The 21,395-nt window shown below is 40.2% G+C and overlaps 1 protein-coding gene across 1 annotated transcript; it reads left to right on the top strand.

Moving 5' to 3' along the window:
- Positions 1 to 855: 855 nt before the first annotated feature.
- Positions 856 to 20,995, top strand: LOC147645404 (metallophosphoesterase domain-containing protein 1-like). Its single transcript, XM_086874653.1, has 3 exons — positions 856 to 952; positions 14,967 to 15,229; positions 20,175 to 20,995. The coding sequence occupies exons 2-3, from the start codon at positions 15,078 to 15,080 to the stop codon at positions 20,365 to 20,367; spliced, it is 345 nt and encodes a 114-aa protein (XP_086730779.1). The 5' UTR covers positions 856 to 952; positions 14,967 to 15,077; the 3' UTR covers positions 20,368 to 20,995.
- The last annotated feature ends 400 nt before the right edge of the window (positions 20,996 to 21,395 follow it).

Below are 21,395 nucleotides of genomic sequence, written 5' to 3'. Positions count from 1 at the left end.
AAGGATGCTGCCTCGGCTGTGGCCCGGGCCGCGCAGCCCCTCTGCGGGGCCGGGGGACGCAGCCTCCCCTCCCGCCGGAGGCGGCCCCGCGCCGCCCCCGCTGACCCGCGCCCGCGGCGGGAGGGGACAGCCCGCGCTCCGCCGCAGCGCAGCCCGGCCGCGGGCACCGAGCACCGGGGCCATGCAGCGCCGCCGCCCCGACGCATCACCGCTCCGGCCGGGCGGGGAGGAGGCAGGGCCGGCAGTGGGGGATTCCTGGCCCCCCAAAGGAGGTGGGGGAGGCGGGGGAAGGGAGGCAGGGGGGAGGGGAGGCTGAGCTCCCGGAGAAGGAGACGATCGTTCGCACAAAATCCTGCGTCCTCAAACCAGCCCCGGCAGGCAGGGTACGTATTTGGGGGGGAGGGGGCCGCCCTGCTGCCCCCACAGGGATGGGGGTCGGGGTTGGGGTCCGGACGGCTGCCCCGAGCTGGAGGATCGTGCGCAGGGCCCGTTCCCGGTGCAGGATCGGTGGAAGGCGGTGAGCTTCGACCGCCTCCCCCGGCTGGGGACCGAGGAGACGGGGGGGATGGGTCCGCCTGTGTTGCCGTGCGAGGGTCTGAAACCCCCGCAGCCGCACCCCACACCTACCCACCCCCGAGCGCGTCAGGGCTTTGGTTCTCCCAACCAAGCTTCCCCTTGCCTTCTTAAAAAAAAAAAGAAAAATGTAAATAAATAAATAAATAAATAGATAAATAAATAAATAAATAAATAAATAAATAAAATGTCTATGCCCCAGAGCTAGAGAGAGTGAGGAGGACGGGGGGGGGAGCGGGGGGGGAAGCGAAGGGGGGAAGGGCTTTTCTGAGGATCAGGAGAGAGGCGGAGGAAGAGGCGCCGGGAGCCTCGCAGCATCCCGTGCCCCGGCCCCGCGGCGCTGCTGCCGCTGGGCGTGCGGAGCGGGGTGCGGAGCAAGGTAAGGGCTGGCAGCGCACTCCGGGGACCTTGCCTGCCCCTCGGGGGCTGCTCTCCCCGGCTGTGCGAGCTCTCGCTGGGCAGGGCAGGGCGGTCGCTGCCCCGCCGTGCACCGCCGGGAAGTTACTTTGTTCGCAGAGTTGCCGCGGAGGCCGAGCTGGGATCCCCGGGCGCTCCGGCCGCTTGTCCCTCGCGTTCCCCCCACCGTGCTCTGTCACCAGCCAACACCGCCAAAGAAGCCCCCGAGGAAAAGCCGTGCGCGTCTTCCCCAGTAGTTTCCCTCCCATAGCAAGGGGTGATGGAAGAGGAAGAACTTCCCTTTGTCGTAGGAGAGGATTGAGTGACCTCCAAAGTTTTGTTCCGGGAGGAAACCGCTCGATAAGTTTGGTAGGATTCATGCCGATTTGCATGTAATTTATTTCTCTGTTATTTGGTATCCAGCACGCTCAAAGCAGTAGAGCAGACAAAAAAAAAAAAAAAAAAAAAAAAAAAAAAAAAGGCAGACTGGGGACGTTTCGGTAGAGATTTCATTTCTTTTTAGTGCTTTCTTAGGATTAGCAATTTCTATGTTGCACTTTCAGATAGGTAGTGTGGAATACATTTATAAATGGGTGTGCTTGTCCGTGGGTAACACAGATGGTTTGGATGCGAAACGTGAAGAAACTGGGCAGATTTTAAACATTCCTTTCTCTTTGGTGGAAGATCAATAGTTGAAGATTCCTGCTTGTACAGTCTGATACCTTGACAATACTATCATTTAGAGATCTGCTGATAGTGTATGGTATTGATAGCCGTTTCAACTTCAGTTTAATGAATTTTGTAGTTGATTTAGACTAGTGTAAAGGAGCTTTGGATATATCCATATATGGATATATGATAATGGATATTTAGATAAATGGATAACTAGGAATGATTATTAAACTTTGCAATTGGCCTGTGATGAAGTGAACACTCAGTTTTTCTAAAGTAGATATTTAAAATGCAAGGCTACATTTTAACAGTGTATATCTGAAATGTGAATACCAAAAAATCATGCATCTCCAGTTATGGAGTCATTGTAAAATGGCAATCTGTGTTGCACCTATTTGTAATAAACAGTTTTGTGATGCCAGACACTGTAAATTCTCTGGTAGTGTACTACAAAAATGGGGAGTGGAACTGATTTCTATCTGTATATGGATTTCTGAAATTTTTAAATGTAGTAGTTTTCCCATGTATGATATCTATGTGAACTGATTAATATTAGTTACTACCCAGGTATGTCTAAACAGTTTTAGCTCGGCTTTTGGGTTTGTTTCATTGTCTCAAATGAGACATAACAAATCTTTAAAATTTCTTGCTTGTACATTATCCTGCGTGTCTCCTTTATTCTCTTCCTGATCTTCTGTAGTATAATTCAAAGCAGAGTATCTGCAGAGAATACCTGTATATGTTCGTCTGAAGTAAAATGCCCATTTTAAAGATACAAAAATGTTCTTGGTGGACAAGAGCCATCCCCTCATGCCCTGTACTAAAACCTGGACTGCTGTTAACAAGAGACTTGCTTTGGTGTTAGTTTGTGATGCCAAACAACAAACATTAGAGAATGCAAAGATAAAGCTGGTGCTCCGATCTTTGTTTAAACAGGTTATGGTTTTTATTTAATGCTGCATGCTCATTATGGGAACTGTCAGCAGGAATGTAAAGCAGACTGGAGTTCTGATCTAACATACATTCATAGATGACTTTGACACTGATGTTTCTTATTCTTCAGTTAACGGTTCATAGAATACAGTGCTGTTTGTGATCATATTTATTTAATTGAGTGCACTATATGATATCAGAAGAAATCTGCTAGATTAATGTCCTTCTAGGAACCAAACGTTCAGATCTGTTGACTCAGGTGCAGTCCTCCTGACCTGAAGAGTTTCACAGAAGTGGACTTTTCTATTTAGTAGAACGAGTTGGAGTGTATAAAGACATCATTGGTTTTTAAGTCAGCTAGAGTTCTGCCACTGAATTACAAGGAAGGAGACTCAAATCCCCTGAAACCAGGTAACTGCTTAGTCAATTACCCAGTCAGTTTCTTTTTTTTCAGACATATGGAAACAATATCAAATAGTAATTAGAAAGTGCATTCATAATTGATAATTTTAATGCTTTTCATCCATGAGAACAGTTTTCATCTCAGTTGGTTAATAATCATAATAAAAATAACTCAGTGCAGTCCATTTGATTCTTGCTTAATCTTGTTTGGAAAAATTCAGATGGGATGTGGAAGGTAAGCTGAAGGAAAAGCCTTTTCACATGTTCAGTTATGTGAAGAAATATGAGGAATATTGCAGCATACAGTATGAGCTTTCAAAATAAGACTCAGTGTAGCACTGGAAACTTTAATTTGGGTGTCCTGGATCATACATTGGTTTGGGTTCTGTGATCGTTTTCCATAGGTCAATTTCATCTGTCTGAGAGTGTCTGAGAGCAAAGTGGTCTCTTATTTCTGACTTAAAAGATATGCTTTATTTTAAATCCTGGCCATTCAAGGTTATATTTCAAAATATAAGCAAAGTTGGTAATGTAAGAGAGTTCTTTAAGTTTGCTGGATTGTTATCCTTTGGCTTCCTATTAGAAAATCATATTTCCAGTCAATGTAATTACAAATAAAACAGCATGAGAATATGATGCTCGGGCAAGGTTGCAGAGTCCCTGATAAGTCCTGATAAGATCTACTGCAAAAAGTGGCAGAGCTGTTACAGTACTGGCTGTTCCCCTGCTTCTGCAGTAACCACCTCTGGAAGTAAAGCAGTTCACTCCTGGGCACTGCTCACTGCTTGACCTCGTTGTTGAAGCTGTTAACAAGTGTGACAGTTTTGCCGTGCTTTGACAAGGCAGTGGGAATTGTATTAGGATTAACAGTTAGCCACTACGGTATATGTGTGGCAACTTGCAGTCATAACTGATTTGGGATTCATTACAGTAACCTAAACACAAAATACTTAGCATCTTCCATTCAGTCATGATTTAAAATGCTACAATTTACTACGGGAGTAAAGACTGAGTTCATAGTATCATTTAAATATGCTGTATTGTGTCTGTCTAATATCAGTGTAGTAAGGGCTCATCTTTACTGATTGAGAGGTGTAATGCAGAAATGCATTTCAATTACGAGTATTAGCCCTCATTTGTTACATACTCTTAATTTGTACATTTTTGCTAAAACCAAGAGTATATCACTTTTCTTTGCAAGCTTACTTTTTATGTGGTGTGTCCTCTTCACCTTTTATGTGGCATGTCCTCTTCTCCTTTTAAACTGAATTCCTCTGCCATGCAGTCAGCCCAGCTTTCGTTATGGCATCAAGGGTCTTACCATTGAACCAAAGACTGAAGCAAGCAGAGCAGCTGCACAAGTAGCATATGAAGGAGGCTGATGATGACTGATATTTTTCATTGTTTTTTTTCCGTGCTTTTCCTAATTGGCTGTTTTGCACAAGCCTCCTTTTTTGCCTGCTCTCAGAATCGCATCACTTCGCTTAATGTGCTGTGTAACTTGGGCACCCTGCACCCCACTTTATTCTTTATCACCTTTTCCTTTTTCTCACTGACTCTTATCATATCCCATCTTTCCACTTCTGTCTTTTGTAATGTTAATCTTGCATTATTTTTTCCTTCTTTGTAAAAGAAAATGGAAGGAACACAGTGTGCTGGCATTGCACCGATCATTCCTGTGCTACACTGTTTTCCTTCCATACCCTTTGTTGAGTTTCTGGGGACTGTAATCTGGGGCAGAGACTGTTTTACTGTAGAGCTGTACAGTATCCAGCATCATTTGCTGCTGGATTTCACCTGGTCTGTGGACACTCATAATATATAGTAATAAAAGGATTATTTTGGCTTTGTTGTTCTTTGATAGAAAAGGAAAAGATTTCTATTTCGAGGTTTTCTATTCTGCATTGCTCTTCTGAGTTTTGTCCTTCAACACTTTGTCTCTAATATAAGTGGATTTTGGTAAAAGTTCAGGACACTTTGCTTAATGTAGTGGGGTGGGGTAAATTAGAGCTTAGCTACTGACAGAGGTTAACTGTCATGTACCTTCAAAAAGAATGACGATAAATGTCAATTTCAACATATATTAGTGGAAACCTCAGGTTTGGTTTGTCAACATCAAAAAAATGTTCAGATTTCACCATGCTGATTAAGTAAAACAGAAGGGAAAATAAAATTTTTTAAAAATGTACAGCAAGTCCATTTCCAAACTTCGTTATTTTCCTCACAGATATTTTTACATTTTGGTCTATATTCACTTTCCATCCCTAAACTGTGTAGTTTTAATTTAGCATTTTTTTGTGTCACATGAAAATAATTTTACCACTGCAAATAAAATTTTTCAAGGTTTTTCAAGCTGCCAGTGAATCAGCTGATGGACAGTGCACAGCTCTGGGAGCCACAGTTCAGGGGTAGCCTTTCTTTATCTCATGTGGACCACATAGGGGGGCCCTTTGTGGACAGCACTTCAGGGTAGGAAGAGTGGCTGTTGGCCATTTTTTCCTTACATCAGTGCTGGAGGCGATACCTGGAAAAATAAAGGTAACAAACCCAGTGATTCCCTCCCTGGACATGATTCAGATGACATGAAGGGTTTCAACAGGATAGATGCAGCTAAATGAGGGAGAGGTGGAAACAGCAAAAAAAAAAAGAAAGTAATATGACAGCATACTTAATTTTCAAAGTTCTGTGTATAGAGAAAAAATGTAGCTGTTAAGAATTTGCTTGTTTAATTTTATAATTTATCTCCAGGCCTTAGAAAAAGAGACACTGATCTCTGAAGTAGTATCACTATAAATGTATTTACATGTGAGCTGTGTTCTACATGCCACCTTTGACTTATGTGCTACTGCTTTGGCATTTCATTCATCTTGAACTACAGGAATGGATAGGCCACTTTTCTTTAGTGCTCTTGTCCTTTTAAGAGCTGTTAGCATCAGATTTCTTTCTGAAATCAGATGAGAATACTGGCAGTAGAATCCACAGCAGAGCGGGTGCTGTTGCATGAAAAGGGAAGACCCTGTCAATTTATTACACACAAATTCCACTGAAATCAATTTGGATAAAGTGAGTGTTGCAGGCAAGTGGCTTTCACCCACAGGGCTTGTAACTGAAATTTTGCTAGGAAAATTTCTAGGAAATGAGAATGTGGCCACACAAAAGATGAAAAGAACATTCTTCAATTAAAAATTAGACCAAACTCTCTTAAATGTGTTTCAGTATTTACATAGTCTTCTAAGTAAATAATATTTTGAAAGATTCAGGACTTTAACCAGAAGACATGCCCAAATTTAAACTGAAATATAGAATCAAACCCCTACAACCCTAATTTATTCCTGTTACAATGTCCATTTTTTGTAATTTCCCCACATAACTTGTATTTTTGGCTGTTTTCCTTTAGAATGAGTATTCTCATTTGGGGACTTCTAATTTTTCCTGTATGAGTATTGTTTACATATGCATTGTTTACAGTAACATAGAAGATTATATATTACTGCCAGAGAGTAAGGCAAATTTTTTAGAGTGAAGAAAGATTTTTGTGGCTCTTAAATATTTATTTTTAATTTCCTTCCCTAGATGTAATTACTTACATAGATTAGGAACCTCTGCAGGTATTTTTAGATAACTGAAGGTAGTACTGAGCAGAAATAGAATATTTTTCAGGAAAAAATATTAGGTTTTACTTTAAAAAAAAGTATCTATTTAAATATTTCATAAAAATATGATAATGTTTTATACATTCAGGCACTATCGTATGTAGGATTGCAATAATGCATTTAACCTAGACAAATATTCAGTCTATTTGTAAATCTTAGAGCACTCCAGTGTCTAAAATATATTGGATATATGGAAAAGCACAAATTCAAAGTGAAAACAAAGCATTCTTATTAGATTGTGTTGATTTTTCAAATTAAATAAATGAACAGTTTATTTGTATGGATGAGAAATTGATGCAGAAAATGATACTGCTAATGAGCCAAAATAAAACTAAATCTTCATAAATAGAATATTCATTTACTGTATAGTTTTGGGAACCATGTAGGAAAATGAAAAAAAGTAATTTAAAATTATATGATCATTCAAAATAAGACTGACAAAGAAGGTTTCTAAGTGGTAATTGTTTTAAATGAATATAGAATTGGATTTCTTAGGTAAATGTGCCATTTTTGTATTTGCTGAACTCAGTGTCTGTATCTTTTCCTGAATGCCTGGTCCAAACTGTGGTGTACAGTAGATACAGTATATTTTTGGATGAAACTTCACAGACGTGGATGTTACCACATAGTCCCAAAACCAAAATAATTTATGTTATTTCCTATATGCTGTGTCCGTATAATCTTTTAATTACAGGTGAAGCTCACAAGTATGCTAGTGTTTTTCATAAAGAAAATAATGAGAGAAATGTGCAATATTTATGTTCGAGAGCAAAGGAAGTAACTACTTTGAAGAAAAAAAAATCAGTCAAGAATTTTCTCATACATGTACATGACAGGATATTATAACCCGCAAAGGAAAACAATGGCATGTGTTTTAGAATGGTGAGAAATAGCTTGGGGGGGTTTTGTTACCTTTTTTTTTCCCCTAATGTAGGTTAAGGAGATTGAAACTATAGAGAAATAAGAGGTTTTATCTAAGTCACTGTTCTTTTTTCTATGTTAGAAACCAGATTGCTCAGTGTCCCATAGATCTGCAGTTAACAAATACATGAGATATATGATGAGGCACTGAATTAGGAGATTCTAAACAGAAGAGGACAAAAAGAGTAGGGTTTTGAGACTTACAGGTAATTCAGCATTTCATTCCCTGGTTTTGCTTATATGAGTGGAAATAGCTATGAGTTCCAGGACAAAGATACAGTCACAGAACTGAATATTATTTGACTGATAACAGTTATCAAATTTAGATTTGCTGGCACAGAAAACCACCTCAGACATTTTCTAAAAAGGCTTAGAAGTGCATATTTAGTTTTATTTGTTTATTTTTTTAAATGCAATGGGAAATATTCCTATCTCTGTCAAATCCTATTCATTTAGGAATCCTAGTGATTCCCTCAACAGAAGTGTGCATGATCAAATTAAAATCCATGAGTGTCTCCATGACATTTGATTGTACTGCCTTCCCTTTAAAGTCCTCATTTGTCAGGTGAGCACACCAGGCTGCCAAGGAGAGGCTCACTGGTTTTGCTTTTCCAGGACCTGCATTCTGTTTCAGAAGATGAAGAGAAGGAAGAGGAGAGAGCCTCTGGAAAGCCTTTCATCAGCAGCATGATTTCCCTGGCTCATCCTTTCCCACAGAATAATGCCTTTTTAGGGTTATTTCAATATTCATTTTCTGGTGGCAGAACTGAAGATAGTAGACTCATTCCATTGATTTGCCTCTATCTGAACTGTCTGAAATGGGTATTTTAGCAAAAACTCTTACTATTTTCAGCCTATTTCTCTGAGTAAGGATTGAAAATTAAGCTTTCTGATAGATAATGTTTTCATAGTTTTAGTTACTTTCCCATGAAAGTCCTATAAACATAAGTTGTTTATCACATACCTTCTAAGAAAGGTCTTTTGGTGGACGTTTCTCATGACCAGTGTGCTTGGGAAGGTGGTAACTTAATTATCCAATCCGTGGTGATTTTTGCGAATCTATAAATACTGGAGTCAGAGAATAAAGGACGGTTTTTTGTTCTGACACTGAGAGTGTTCATGTGAATCATTTTGTGTCCTTTAGCAACATAAGTGGTTGCTTTTCTAGTCTCAGTATGGTCACTTACTGGTGGTCAGTTTGTAACAAGCATTTTTCAAGAGGTTAAAACAAAAGCAGGAGTTTGTGATAATGAAGATGGTGGTTGTAAAAATATTATTGTGTCGATTTGGACCATTGATGCAAAGTACTCTATAGTGATTTTTGGGTATTTAAATAAAGGGTCTACTTCCCCATGTAAGGGATCTATTACAGTTTATGAAGGGTTCTGTAGTTCAGGGAAGACCTGGGCCCTTGTAAAAGCGCTTGAAAGAGTTTCTGGTTAGCAATGTCCCAAGATTTGCATGAGAAGCAAGTGTGTCACCACGTAGTCTATCACAAACTCTCACACTCCCCTCTAAGGTGCTTTACTGCTCTTGTCTTACTGGCTGTCCCTGAAAAAAAAAAAAAATACAACTCTGGTGTTTTATAGCTGCACAGAAATGTTTGCTTTTTATTTTTTTTTATTTTTTTTTTTTTTCATATTACATTTTGTTCTTTCATTGCCTCCCCAAGCCCCAGCTTGTCAGGCTGGCAGAGCAAAATGAACATGTTTTCTGTAGCTGCCTCTTTGCCCCTGACCTTGGTACTGCCTGGAGTCCCAGTATTCTCTTCTTTCATTGTCTAAGTTGCAATGGAAACTCTGACAACATTCCTGTTCAGCTTCTTGCTGGGATGTGCTACAGTCACATTGTGCTTCTTAACCTCCAGATGTTAGCAACTTAGCAAAGTTCATTCCTCAACAGAGAACACTTTTATAGTTTTCTCCTAATTAGTGACTTTTTATATTATTATTATTATTATTATTATTATTATTATTATTATTATTATTATTATCATCATCATCATCATCATCATCATCATCATCATCAATATTTTATCTTGGTTTTTAGTTATTTCAGTGACATCTGCTTGAGCCATGTTGCTTCCATTCGCTTCATGTTGTATTCATATTGTGTGCTGCTGAATTATTTTCAAGAAGTGTCAGTGGTGTTTTTAGACTTGAGAGAAAGGGTGGATGATGAAGAGAACAGTGGGATCAGTGGAGTGAGATACGGGGAGAGATAGTGGACATGAGAGTGAACCTAGAATAAAGCCAAATCTGTGAATGAAAAAGTGAAATCAAAATATAATATTGGCTTGAAATGAAAAAAAAGGAAAAAAAAGATAAATAGGATGCATAAAAAGGCTGGGACGTTCATGCAGACAGGGAAATATATATGTTGGTGAGATATAACACCAGAAATTTCAGGTTGAAAAAATGAAAGAAAAAGAAAATCTTAATGCAAAGATGGACTTCATAAAGAAATATATCTGGGTAGTCCTACCTGCTTAGTACAGTAATTTTGTGAGAGGTGTTTCAATCCTCACAGTTTATGGCCTGATGTGAAGCCTTCTGAAAGCTGGAGCAGTGTCCATTGCACACAGAGCAGTTTGGGACCCATTTGAACACGCTGGAGAAGCAGCAGGAAAATAATGTACAGGGAACATTGCTGCTTTCTATAAGAAGATGGATTAGCTGATTTAATAGCTTTTTCTCAGTCTGTGATTCCAACAGCTAGGTTTGTGATATTTATTTTAGTATTCATGTTCTTGCAGTCCTTTTTACATTTCTCTGTTTTTCCCTGGCAGACATCCCACAGCTCCATAAGTCTGGGGGAAGAGGATGGTTAGCATGTTGTTTCTGTGGGGATTTGAGTCTTAACTCTCTGTGTTGGTAATGCTAGGCATATAATTTTAAAACTTGCATGCTACAGAAGCAGATAATTATTTCCCTGCTGCATTTTATATTGTGGTGTTGGAAAGCAATATATTTCAGAATATTAAAAGAAAGAAAAAGTTACAATTTGGGGGACTATTGGAAATGGAAACAGAAACAGGGGAGTAATGGGTGTCAGTCTGGTAATCAGTCAAGCTGGAAGGAGACAGCTTGTTCTGTTGAGCACCAAGAATGTCAGTAGTCAGCCAATCACTTATGCAGGAAGAAAACCATAGACTGAAAGGTAAGGTTCAAAGATATCTGTGTATGTTTCTGAAATGAGCTTGCTATTGAATTATGCTTACTGATCCTGTGCGTTACACAGATGAATTCTGTTTAGCACAGGGCATTTCTATGATTGCTGTTCATTTTGGTTTTTTGCAGGATCTATCTCCTTTTCCCTTCCCTTCCCTTCCCTTCCCTTCCCTTCCCTTCCCTTCCCTTCCCTTCCCTTCCCTTCCCTTCCCTTCCCTTCCCTTCCCTTCCCTTCCCTTCCCTTCCCTTCCCTTCCCTTCCCTTCCCCTCCCTTCCCTTCCCTTCCCTTCCCTTCCCTTCCCTTCCCTTCCCTTCCCTTCCCTTCCCTTCCCTTCCCTTCCCTTCCCTTCCCTTCCCTTCCCTTCCCTTCCCTTCCCTTCCCTTCCCTTCCCTTCCCTTCCCTTCCCTTCCCTTCCCTTCCCTTCCCTTCCCTTCCCTTCCCTTCCCTTCCCTTCCCTTCCCTTCCCTTCCCTTCCCTTCCCTTCCCTTCCCTTCCCTTCCCTTCCCTTCCCTTCCCTTCCCTTCCCTTCCCTTCCCTTCCCTTCCCTTCCCTTCCCTTCCCTTCCCTTCCCTTCCCTTCCCTTCCCTTCCCTTCCCTTCCCTTCCCTTCCCTTCCCTTCCCTTCCCTTCCCTTCCCTTCCCTTCCCTTCCCTTCCCTTCCCTTCCCTTCCCTTCCCTTCCCTTCCCTTCCCTTCCCTTCCCTTCCCTTCCCTTCCCTTCCCTTCCCTTCCCTTCCCTTCCCTTCCCTTCCCTTCCCTTCCCTTCCCTTCCCTTCCCTTCCCTTCCCTTCCCTTCCCTTCCCTTCCCTTCCCTTCCCTTCCCTTCCCTTCCCTTCCCTTCCCTTCCCTTCCCTTCCCTTCCCTTCCCTTCCCTTCCCTTCCCTTCCCTTCCCTTCCCTTCCCTTCCCTTCCCTTCCCTTCCCTTCCCTTCCCTTCCCTTCCCTTCCCTTCCCTTCCCTTCCCTTCCCTTCCCTTCCCTTCCCTTCCCTTCCCTTCCCTTCCCTTCCCTTCCCTTCCCTTCCCTTCCCTTCCCTTCCCTTCCCTTCCCTTCCCTTCCCTTCCCTTCCCTTCCCTTCCCTTCCCTTCCCTTCCCTTCCCTTCCCTTCCCTTCCCTTCCCTTCCCTTCCCTCCCCTCCCCTCCCCTCCCCTCCCCTCCCCTCCCCTCCCCTCCCCTCCCCTCCCCTCCCCTCCCCTCCCCTCCCCTCCCCTCCCCTCCCCTCCCCTCCCCTCCCCTCCCCTCCCCTCCCCTCCCCTCCCCTCCCCTCCCCTCCCCTCCCCTCCCCTCCCCTCCCTTACCCTTACCCTTACCCTTACCCTTACCCTTACCCTTACCCTTACCCTTACCCTTACCCTTACCCTTACCCTTTTCTCCCTCTTTTTATGATTTTTATGTGTCCAGGGTTGGCAGTGAGTGACTCTCCCTGAGCAGAAGGCTCAATATGCTGCTACACATTTCTTTTTTCCGTTTTTATTTTTTCATCAAAGGAAATAGGTTCTCTTCCCATTTTTCACCTGTATATAGGGTGAATTTTTTGCTGAGTTTGCTGCCATTCTCTCAGGATGGCCTGATGGTGTGATTCACTCACTTTCTCATGTGCAAGGGTTGATTCCTTGCCTAAAAGAGTTCTTCAGCATTAAAGGGTGTGTTGAGTTGTGTACTGGACGTGTTTCTGTTCCCAAACAAATTTGTGTTTTGAGTTAGATTGTGTTGGTAAATGCTATTCCACTACCCCAGAAAGAGGAAGAGGGCCAAAGAGTGGTTATTGGGGTGCATGCACATTTATCTGCTGTTTCTGCAGCAGATTTGACATCTGACTTGTGATAAGCTGTGAAGGACAGAACCCAAAGAGGAGACTGATAGAAGCTGTTTCCTCAGCTGCTCCTGAGAGCTTCCTAAAGCTAAAGGGAGACTATAGGTCCCTAAGGCAGTACCTTAACTTCTTTGAAACCCTGGTTCAGTTGTGTGTAAAATAGGCACAATCCCTGAATTGTAAAAAAAGGCTGTATTTTTCAGGTAGTTTGAAATCCTTATGTAGAGGTGTGGAATCATAAATTATTTATCTCACTGGAAAATATTTCTAGAGGTCACCAGCTCTAATAGTTTCTTTCAAACAGAAGTAGGTTTGCTTAGAACAGTTTGCCCCCTATAAAATCTCTGACCTTGACTATTCAAACTTCTTTACAAATGCAACATTTAATACAGGAAACTCCTTAGGGAAGGTTCTTCACATCTGCTGTCATAATTTCTTATTTCCTAAATGTAGCAATTTATACTTGATTATTCTTACAAGGATCGTGCCTCCCTTCCCTTCCCTCCCCCTGCTCTGGCTCGTGCTGCTGCTTCTTCTGTAGCCTGAACGTGGCATTTGAGAGTGTTTGAAATCCCAAATTTTCTTTGTTGTTATTCTAGCATTTCCTTACCACTCCATTCTAGGGGAGGGCATGTAGGAATCTGCTCCTTTATTCTGATTCTGTTTTACTATGGCTTGTTAGTGATAGCAAGTTGTCATCATTTTACAGGCATTCAGCCAGTAACAAAAACCAAGCTGAATCTTTCATTTCAGCTTCCTGAGAATAAAATTTTCCCAAACAAAAATACTCTGCCACTTCTTGGAGCACTTAACATCTGCAGTAGATAAGCAGAGGGCTGCAGCCCAGATTTTTAAAGATGCTTAAGTCCTTGACTGCCACTGAACTGAATTGGACTTAAGTACTCATAAATAGCTTTAAAAATTTGAATGACTGTGAAGGTCTCCTTCATCCATCACTCTCAGCAGTGGTCCCTTCAGAATGGCAGAAAGGCACATCAGCATGGTTGCAGAAAATACTTCTAGTCCTGCTCTCCAAAACTCTGCATATTATGTAGCGTGGCTTTTCATTAAATACGTCTTTGAATCAGATTGCTTGTATTCCCTAGAAGAAAAGAGCCCCTGCTTGCATGAAAGTCAATATTTGTCAGACAACTTTTAAAAAGGATGCGAATTATACTGAAAAAATACCCACCTTTATAACTTATAATCCATTTTTTATTAAAACTGGGAAATAAGAATAAAATTCACATTAAATTACTTTCTGCTGTTTCTAGGGGCTACTCTTTGCATTCCAGTTGGTTTCACATTGTTCTTCCCCTACCCAGATCTTGGTACTGCTGTTCTAGACTTGCATAATCTTTGGGGAAAAATTTATTCCCAAACAAAAAACCTGTATGGATTTTACAGTTTTTTAATATTTAGTAACATTTAACTGTGTGTTAGCCTTAGAGTCACTCTGTTTTCCTGTGAATCCAGAATTCTGTGCCAGTACTGACTGAAAAGTGTTTGATGAGGGGAGCCCTGTCTCCCTGAAAACTAAAGCCTTCTGATAATGTTTTCGTAGTTTTAGTTACTTTCCCATGAAAGTCCTATAAACATAAGTTGTTTATCACATTCCTTCTAAAAAAGGTCTTTTGATGGACGTTTTGCATGACCAGTGTGCTTGGGAAGGTGGTAACTTAATTATCCAATCCCTGGTGATTTTCGAGAATCTATAAATACTGGAGTCAGAGAATAAAGGTTGGTTCTTTCCTGTTTTAACACTGAGAATCATTTTGTGTCCTTTAATGACAGGAGCCCTTCATGTTTATATCCTTCACTCAAGGAGTTGTGTCCTCCTCAAGAGCTCCTTCAGTGATGCTATAAAACCAGAATCAAGTGCACAGAAGGCCATTCACTTTTCTGTTGATGTAAAGAACAGGCACTTGCAATGCCTCTCTGTAATAAATGTCACAGGGTTTGGGAAAATTTACTTAAACTAGTTATTGTTCAATGAACTTCCATTTGAGTGGTGCATAGTCATGTATTCTGTTTCAGGTTTGGTGGGGGTTTTTTGAGGGAGGAAGGGGAATAAAACTTCATCAGTTCTATGAAAAAAATAATGTAAATGATTGTGTTGGAAAAACATTGTGATTTGATGTGGTTTTTGAATGATGGTCTTGTCTTTTGGGTTTTGATTAAAAGTCTGAAATACTTGAGCTATGTTCTGTAGCAAGTTTACTTTCACTCCATGCTTCCTACCCCTAATTAAAGCAGTTCATCAGGTCACTGAGCTGGAAAAGTTTGCGATATATATGTACATTGTATATGTATATGTATATATGTACATTGAGCAGTCTGTCTTCGTCCCTCCGCCTTCACCTCACATTAAATAAAGCCAATTCCAAGCAGGTTCAGTGTCCGACAGTTACACTGCATCTCTCCCATCTGCCGTAGGTGTTTGGAAGGGGAGTGTGCTGGCTGGGCCGGGGGCTGTCATGGTGCTGGCCTCCACAGCAGGAAGATAGCAGAGATGGTAGCCTGAGGGTGCCGGTCCCACGCGCAGACATGGCCTTCGCCCAGTCCCACATCATGGCAGCCAGAAGGCACCAGCACAGCCGGCTCATCATCGAGGTGGATGAGTACAGCTCCAACCCCACACAGGCTTTCACGTTCTACAACATTAACCAGGGACGTTTCCAGCCCCCACATGTGCAAATGTAAGTATTATAGTGTTATTGCTCCAGCACAGCCTTCGGAATGGTTGTTGCCTTGTCAATGTGGTATTTGATGGACCAATCAAAAAGAATTCAAAGAACACTGTTTTGCTGAATTTCTAATAATATTTACTGTAATGACAAGAAATTGGTCCATTTGAAAAGTTCTTTGTTAATAGACTGGAGAAAGATTTCCTTATTGGTGTAAGTAATACGTATTAAAAAGAGCAATAAAAAACAAGCAGTGGCAATAAAACATAAGATGCTACAAGGATGATACTTTCTGCAAACTTAATAATGTTTGTTTGCTTTGTGCACTTGCATATTGATGCACATAGCTGTTGAAAATACCAAGCCTGGATCTGTCCAACACACATTCTGTTTGGTTGGTTATATTACAGCTGCATACAAGGGAAAAATTATATCAATACATAAAATACTGTGGGCACCCATCCGACAACTTACTTTCTGAAAATGCCAAGTGCTTAAAGAGTAATTAAAATAATGTGTTTGTTTCTGACTTCTTATATAATGACAATATCAGTAAAATTAACTGCTCTAGATAATTTACTTGTAAAGTAAAGTGGAGAATTATAATTATGAAATGAAACCTGCCATAAAGTTTAAAGCCAGGCGGAAGAGCAAAGTAGTAAAACTATTACAAATAAATTAAGTATAAAATTCTACTGTAAAATATTTTTATAGGGAATAAAAATATCTCCACCATTTTATTGTGTTTATTAAAGAGAGAAGCAGCTTTATCTTTAGATCAGATGGCTGGTTTTAATTTTTAGATAGAACCCTTTTCCTTTTGGAAGACTGAATAAATAGTCACCTAGTTTACATTTTTGGTATTTAATATGATTTGATAACTTAAAAACGTATGTCATGATTTCTGCAGTTAAAAAACTCAGCACTTGTGACTGATTGAATGCTGTGTGTCTATTCAGTCAATGCTTCTTTGGAATAAATTAGATTATATTAAAAAAAATCTGATGACTAACATGTATATCAAGATGGTGAGCAAACACTCAGTTTTTGGGGGCAGTATATTATGGTCTGTGTTGGGGTTTTTTAGATCCTACTGAAATGCAAACAGTAAAATGAGTGGAGTGTTAGCACTTGGAAACATCTTTTGTTTATAGAGCTGGCAAATGGTAGAAAAAGTACAAACAAACAAATGTGGGTTCAGAAATACTTTTACAAATGAAAATGCCAAATGCAGGTTGCCTGATTTGTTGAGGCTTAGCTATTCTTTGTGAATATTCAGACAGCTCCTGGGCACTCAGGAATTTGTTTCCTGGTGTTAAAAGCAGAATATTTTGTACTAGACTGCAAATAATTGATTTATTAGTATTCACTTGGTTCTCAACAATATGCTGTTTTAAACTTCTAACCAGTAAGAACAGTTAGACAGTCAACTACATGATAGAAACCCAGCACCCAAGCAAGGAGTTGAAATAAGCTATCCTGAGAAAATAGTTCCTCAGAAGAGTTTAGCAATTTCTCATGAATGTTTAATACTGTTGAAGCTTGAGCAAATAGAAGAACAGGCCGAATCAATTGCAACATGTACCACAATCTGACCTACGCTTTCTCTTTGTACAGAAATAGTAAATAATGTTTCTGAATAACAGCAGGATTTCTTTCTCTTCCTACCAGTGAAAAGAATAGTAACAAAAAAGGGAAAAGTAGACATAAAAAGGGTGACAAAAGCACCTTTTATTCACATGATTGTTGCGGGTGAAATCTTAGCCCTGCTTCTGTGCATGCAAGTTTAGTCCTTAACTTCAGGGAGATGAAAGCTTGTGCATGGTTAAAAATACCTCCATTAGTGATGTTGCAGGCAATGATAAAAATTTCACACAGACCTGTTAACATCTGAACTCACATTAAACTACTTTAACCATGGGGGAGAGGGTTGTGTGCTCCTTTTCTTCTGGATTCAGTCCTGCAGCTCTTCCTTGGTTCTCTGTGCAGGTTTGGACTTCTTATTTGATGTTTTAGCTCCCATAACATGCTGACAGCCCTTTTCAGACCTGTTGTAGTCTGGCATCCCTGTGCTTGTGAGATGACTGGGTGGCCTCTGACAAGAAGGGTGCTAAATTCTGCCAGTGTTTCCAAGTCCATCAGTCATTTCTGGAAAGTGCCTGTCTCATTCCTTCCTGAAGTACTAAAATCTAGTGTATAAACTAATCTCTAGAAGTGTTTTTGCTCTGAGATGTTCCAACTTTGCTTTTCAGTTTCTCTGCAAGTTTTCCTACTGATCTGAAGAAAAACAAAAGCATTTGCACAAAAATAATCAGCAGATCTGTATTCCTCTGCTCGTGCTGCAAGCTGTGCATTGGGTGTTGGTGTGACAGCTGCTGTGGGAATGCGTTACACAAGAATATGGGGACTGAGCCTTCAGAAATTATTTCCAGTAATACAGCTTAGATGTGTTTGCGAAACTTGACATATGCTTTTACCTATATATGGTCTCAGTGCGTGCATATCACTTCAACATGAGAAATCTGCATGTCATTTATTTGGGTGGAGGGTTTTTTTGTATTGATGCCCTTTTCCCACAAAAATTCTCTGGCCTATTGCAGAGAATTTGAAAGTTACACATACCTCAGCAACCAGGACAATGCTGTCCACATTTTCCCCATCCCCATCCAAAGCACATGAATTATGTGCTGCATAGGGTTGCTGTGGTAAGTCTGCTGTTCTTTCCACACAGCTTCCTATGTGAAATGTACACTGCTCCCTGACACCCAGCTCACTGCTGTGCTGAGCTTTAAAAGATTTCTGAAGGAGAAGCAGTACCTGCTTTAAAGGCTAACCTACCATGAAAAGTCAAAAAGTGGTGTTTTAGACCAGTCCATATCCTTATGTTTGCCAAGGCAGTATCCGTGATTTACAGCTGGCTCAGTAATGCCATCTGTAACTCACTTTGGGAAGTGTTGGGCGGGGAGAGCAGTAATTCAGTTTACTGGACTGATGTTTAATCCTTTTAACTTGAACAGCTACAGTGATAGCCAAGGGCAGCCCCTCATCATTTTTATCCAACCATCCCAGTTCATTTTGTGAGCTGACTGCATCATCCTTCACATAGCTCCCACCTGAGGGCAAATCCTCACTGCCCAGTCTAAGCCCCACCATTCACCATCCGCATTCCTTTGGACCCCTGCTCTCTCCCCTGGAGCTTGCCCTGTGCAGCTCTCTCCTCCTCCAAAACAGAAGCGTTTTTAACATCTCAAATATTTTCCTTCATCTGCCCTTCCCCATGTGCCCTACACGAGGTGTTACCAGCTGCTCAGAGTCCAAGCACTGCACTCTTTGCCACCCAAATTTTGGTGTTCCTGCTACATCCTTGCTTACATATGCCCCTAGCATGTAGTTCATCAGGTAGGATTTGATCACAGCTGGGTTGACTCTTCAGCTCATATTTAGCTACTTCCTGCTCAAAACCTGGAACTTCAGAAAGACAGCCCTAAGGTGTTTGTACTAAAAGGCCGCTCCTCCGGTATTGCTCTAAAAAACCCAATATCTCTTCTTCCTATGTGGGAAATATGGGTATAAAATAATTGGTTCATACTGTGGTTTTGTAGTTACATTGTAGAAAATGCTAAGATCTTTTTCTGTATTTAACAAGATTACAATAGTTTAGATTTGTTCCTCACTCTCTCAGTAATCCTGTGAAGTTGTCAAAACCACCTCAGTTTATCTGCCTATAAATATTATAGAATTTCTTGACACAGCAAAAAGGTTGAGTGATTAAAGATTGTTATCTTATGCCTTTTAAGCAATAAAATGCTTTTTGAAAATTTACCTAGAAAACAGAAGTAGTATTATTAAAAGCAAAGATCTCTATAATTTTTTTCCCCAGAGTTTCTTTATGTAAAAGTAAGGTCCTGAATTGAAGCACAACCAGCAAGGGATAGAAATATGTACTATATACTGCGAAAGTGAACAAACTAATTTTATTTGTCCTTTCAAAAGAAATGATGTAAAAGTAAAATAGTTCATAACAAATCTGTATATCTCTCTGGTTTCTAGTGACACTAACATAACTCTTGCGTTTCTTGCTTTTTTGATTTTTTTTCCACCAGAATTCCCTAACTGGAGTAGCAGATACAGTATAGCTGCATATAGACAGATTTGCTTCTATGTATTCAAACAAAATATGGATTGAAGTTAAAAAGATTTATTTGAAAACAAATATTCCTTCCATAGCAAAGAGGTATTCTCTGACTTTGCCTTGTAAATTATAAGTGAGTCTCATCAAACTGGGTCAGATCTTTTAGTTTCTTCAGTTTTGAATGTAGAGATTGGGTTCTGAAAAATGCAGCCTCACCCCTCACAGCATCTGATTTCATTTAGTATAATTAAGCCCAGAAAGTCGTCACTTTGTCCTGACAATAGTCAGGCTTTAATGTACATTTACAGCTGTTAGGAGAGTTTTTATGTTGCTTTTCATTAATGGACCGAAACATAGCTCCAAAATACGTTAATTAAATTTGCTGGAGTTGAGTAACTTGCAGAAAAGTTGTAATTAGGAAAAAAAAAGCATCTACATGTATTTATGTATCTAAAGTAAGTCTTTTCCCTGTGTACAGTGTAATCATATTTAAGCAATGAAATGGGATAGTACTTTTCCTTTGAAACTGGCAATACCTTTGATTTATTTGTGTTTGTGTAAGAGTTAATGCCATAGTCCAATCTTTTTCCTTTAATCTCTCAATTAATCTATCTACCCAACAAATACCAAAAATGTTGTGATGTGAACATCAAGAACTTTTACACCTTCCATTAGTGTTAGATTTGTTTTAATAAATCCTTCCATCAGGCAGATTTAGAAGTCCATAATATTTTGTTAAAGGTAAAAAGTAATATTAGAATTGCAAAGCAGACGCTAAGAAGTACGTAAATGCTTTATAACCTTGTTATGATGCATTTCCTACAGGGTTGATCCGGTGCCCCATGATGCTCCGAAGCCTCCAGGATATACACGATTTGTCTGTATTTCTGATACTCACTCAAGAACTGATCCCATCCAAATGCCATATGGAGATGTGTTAATACATGCTGGTGATTTTACTGAGCTGGGACTTCCTAGTGAAGTAAAAAAATTCAACGAGTGGCTAGGTAGGTACTGAATTCTGTGTGGATTCGTCAGTAAATTTGTTTACTGATTGTACGTGCCCCTTCTGCCTCCCAGTTAAAAACCATCACACACTCAGAAATCATGAATATTTATCTGAATTTTAAATTTGAATGGCAGCAAGCAGGAATCACATTTTTTTTTCCTTAGTTTTAACAAATATTTTTGCATTTTTCCAACTGAGCAAATAGGATTTGTGAGACTATTCATCTGTTCTGCCTTCACACTCTCAAGTGTACATTAAGCAACTTCTTGGTGTTAGCAACAATTGAAGTCAGGAGGCCTTTAATGATTTACATAAAACCTCTTCCGTACATTGTTACAGCTTCACTGCCTCCTCCAAAAAGTTGTTGTGATGGAAAACATTTTTCTGTTTAACCCCAGAGGGCTCATAGGTTTGGGTTTTTTTAATATCTGAGGCTCAGCTGCACCACAGAGATTGAATTCTGAATAAAGCAAACCGTGTGTGCCCGTGGTTGCTGCCTTGGATGTAGCAGACCAGATGTAGATGCCTTCTGTAGGCAACTTTTGGCATTGCTAACTAAAATTCTGTTCCACTGGGCAAGAGAGTGATGATTTACATGTGCTTCTGCAATATTTTGTATATGCTAAAAAAAAAATAAAAAAATGACAGTGAAAATTGGAAAGCATGCACTGTATCCAGACAAATACCCTCATCAGTGCCGTTCCTGCAGCATTGCAGATGCCTTAATTTAGAATAAAAGCGGCTTCTGGATTCTTATACTTCATTAATAAAACAAAGGTGAGAGGGAATGAAGGAGTTGGAGAGAGAAAGGACACAGCTTAAGGGTAACAGATTTCAAGTTTTTGTGTTGATTTTATTTCTTGTAGTTGATATTTTTGCATTTTTTTTCTGACTTTCTTTTTTTTTTCCTTGCTACATATTGCAGCATTCTGCACTAGGAAGGCACAAAGCAGACAGATGCATGTAGGCTGAAATGAAATTTAAAAAGGAAAGTCAGGACTTCACAATTTAAATAAATATTTACTAGCAAATAATTA

This window comes from Cyanistes caeruleus, unplaced genomic scaffold (genome assembly GCF_971803275.1).
Source record: "Cyanistes caeruleus unplaced genomic scaffold, bCyaCae1.hap1.1 HAP1_SCAFFOLD_376, whole genome shotgun sequence".
Taxonomy (NCBI): Eukaryota; Metazoa; Chordata; class Aves; order Passeriformes; family Paridae; genus Cyanistes; species Cyanistes caeruleus.
Note: the sequence above shows the minus strand (reverse complement) of the source record. Positions and strands in the feature narration are given on the sequence as shown.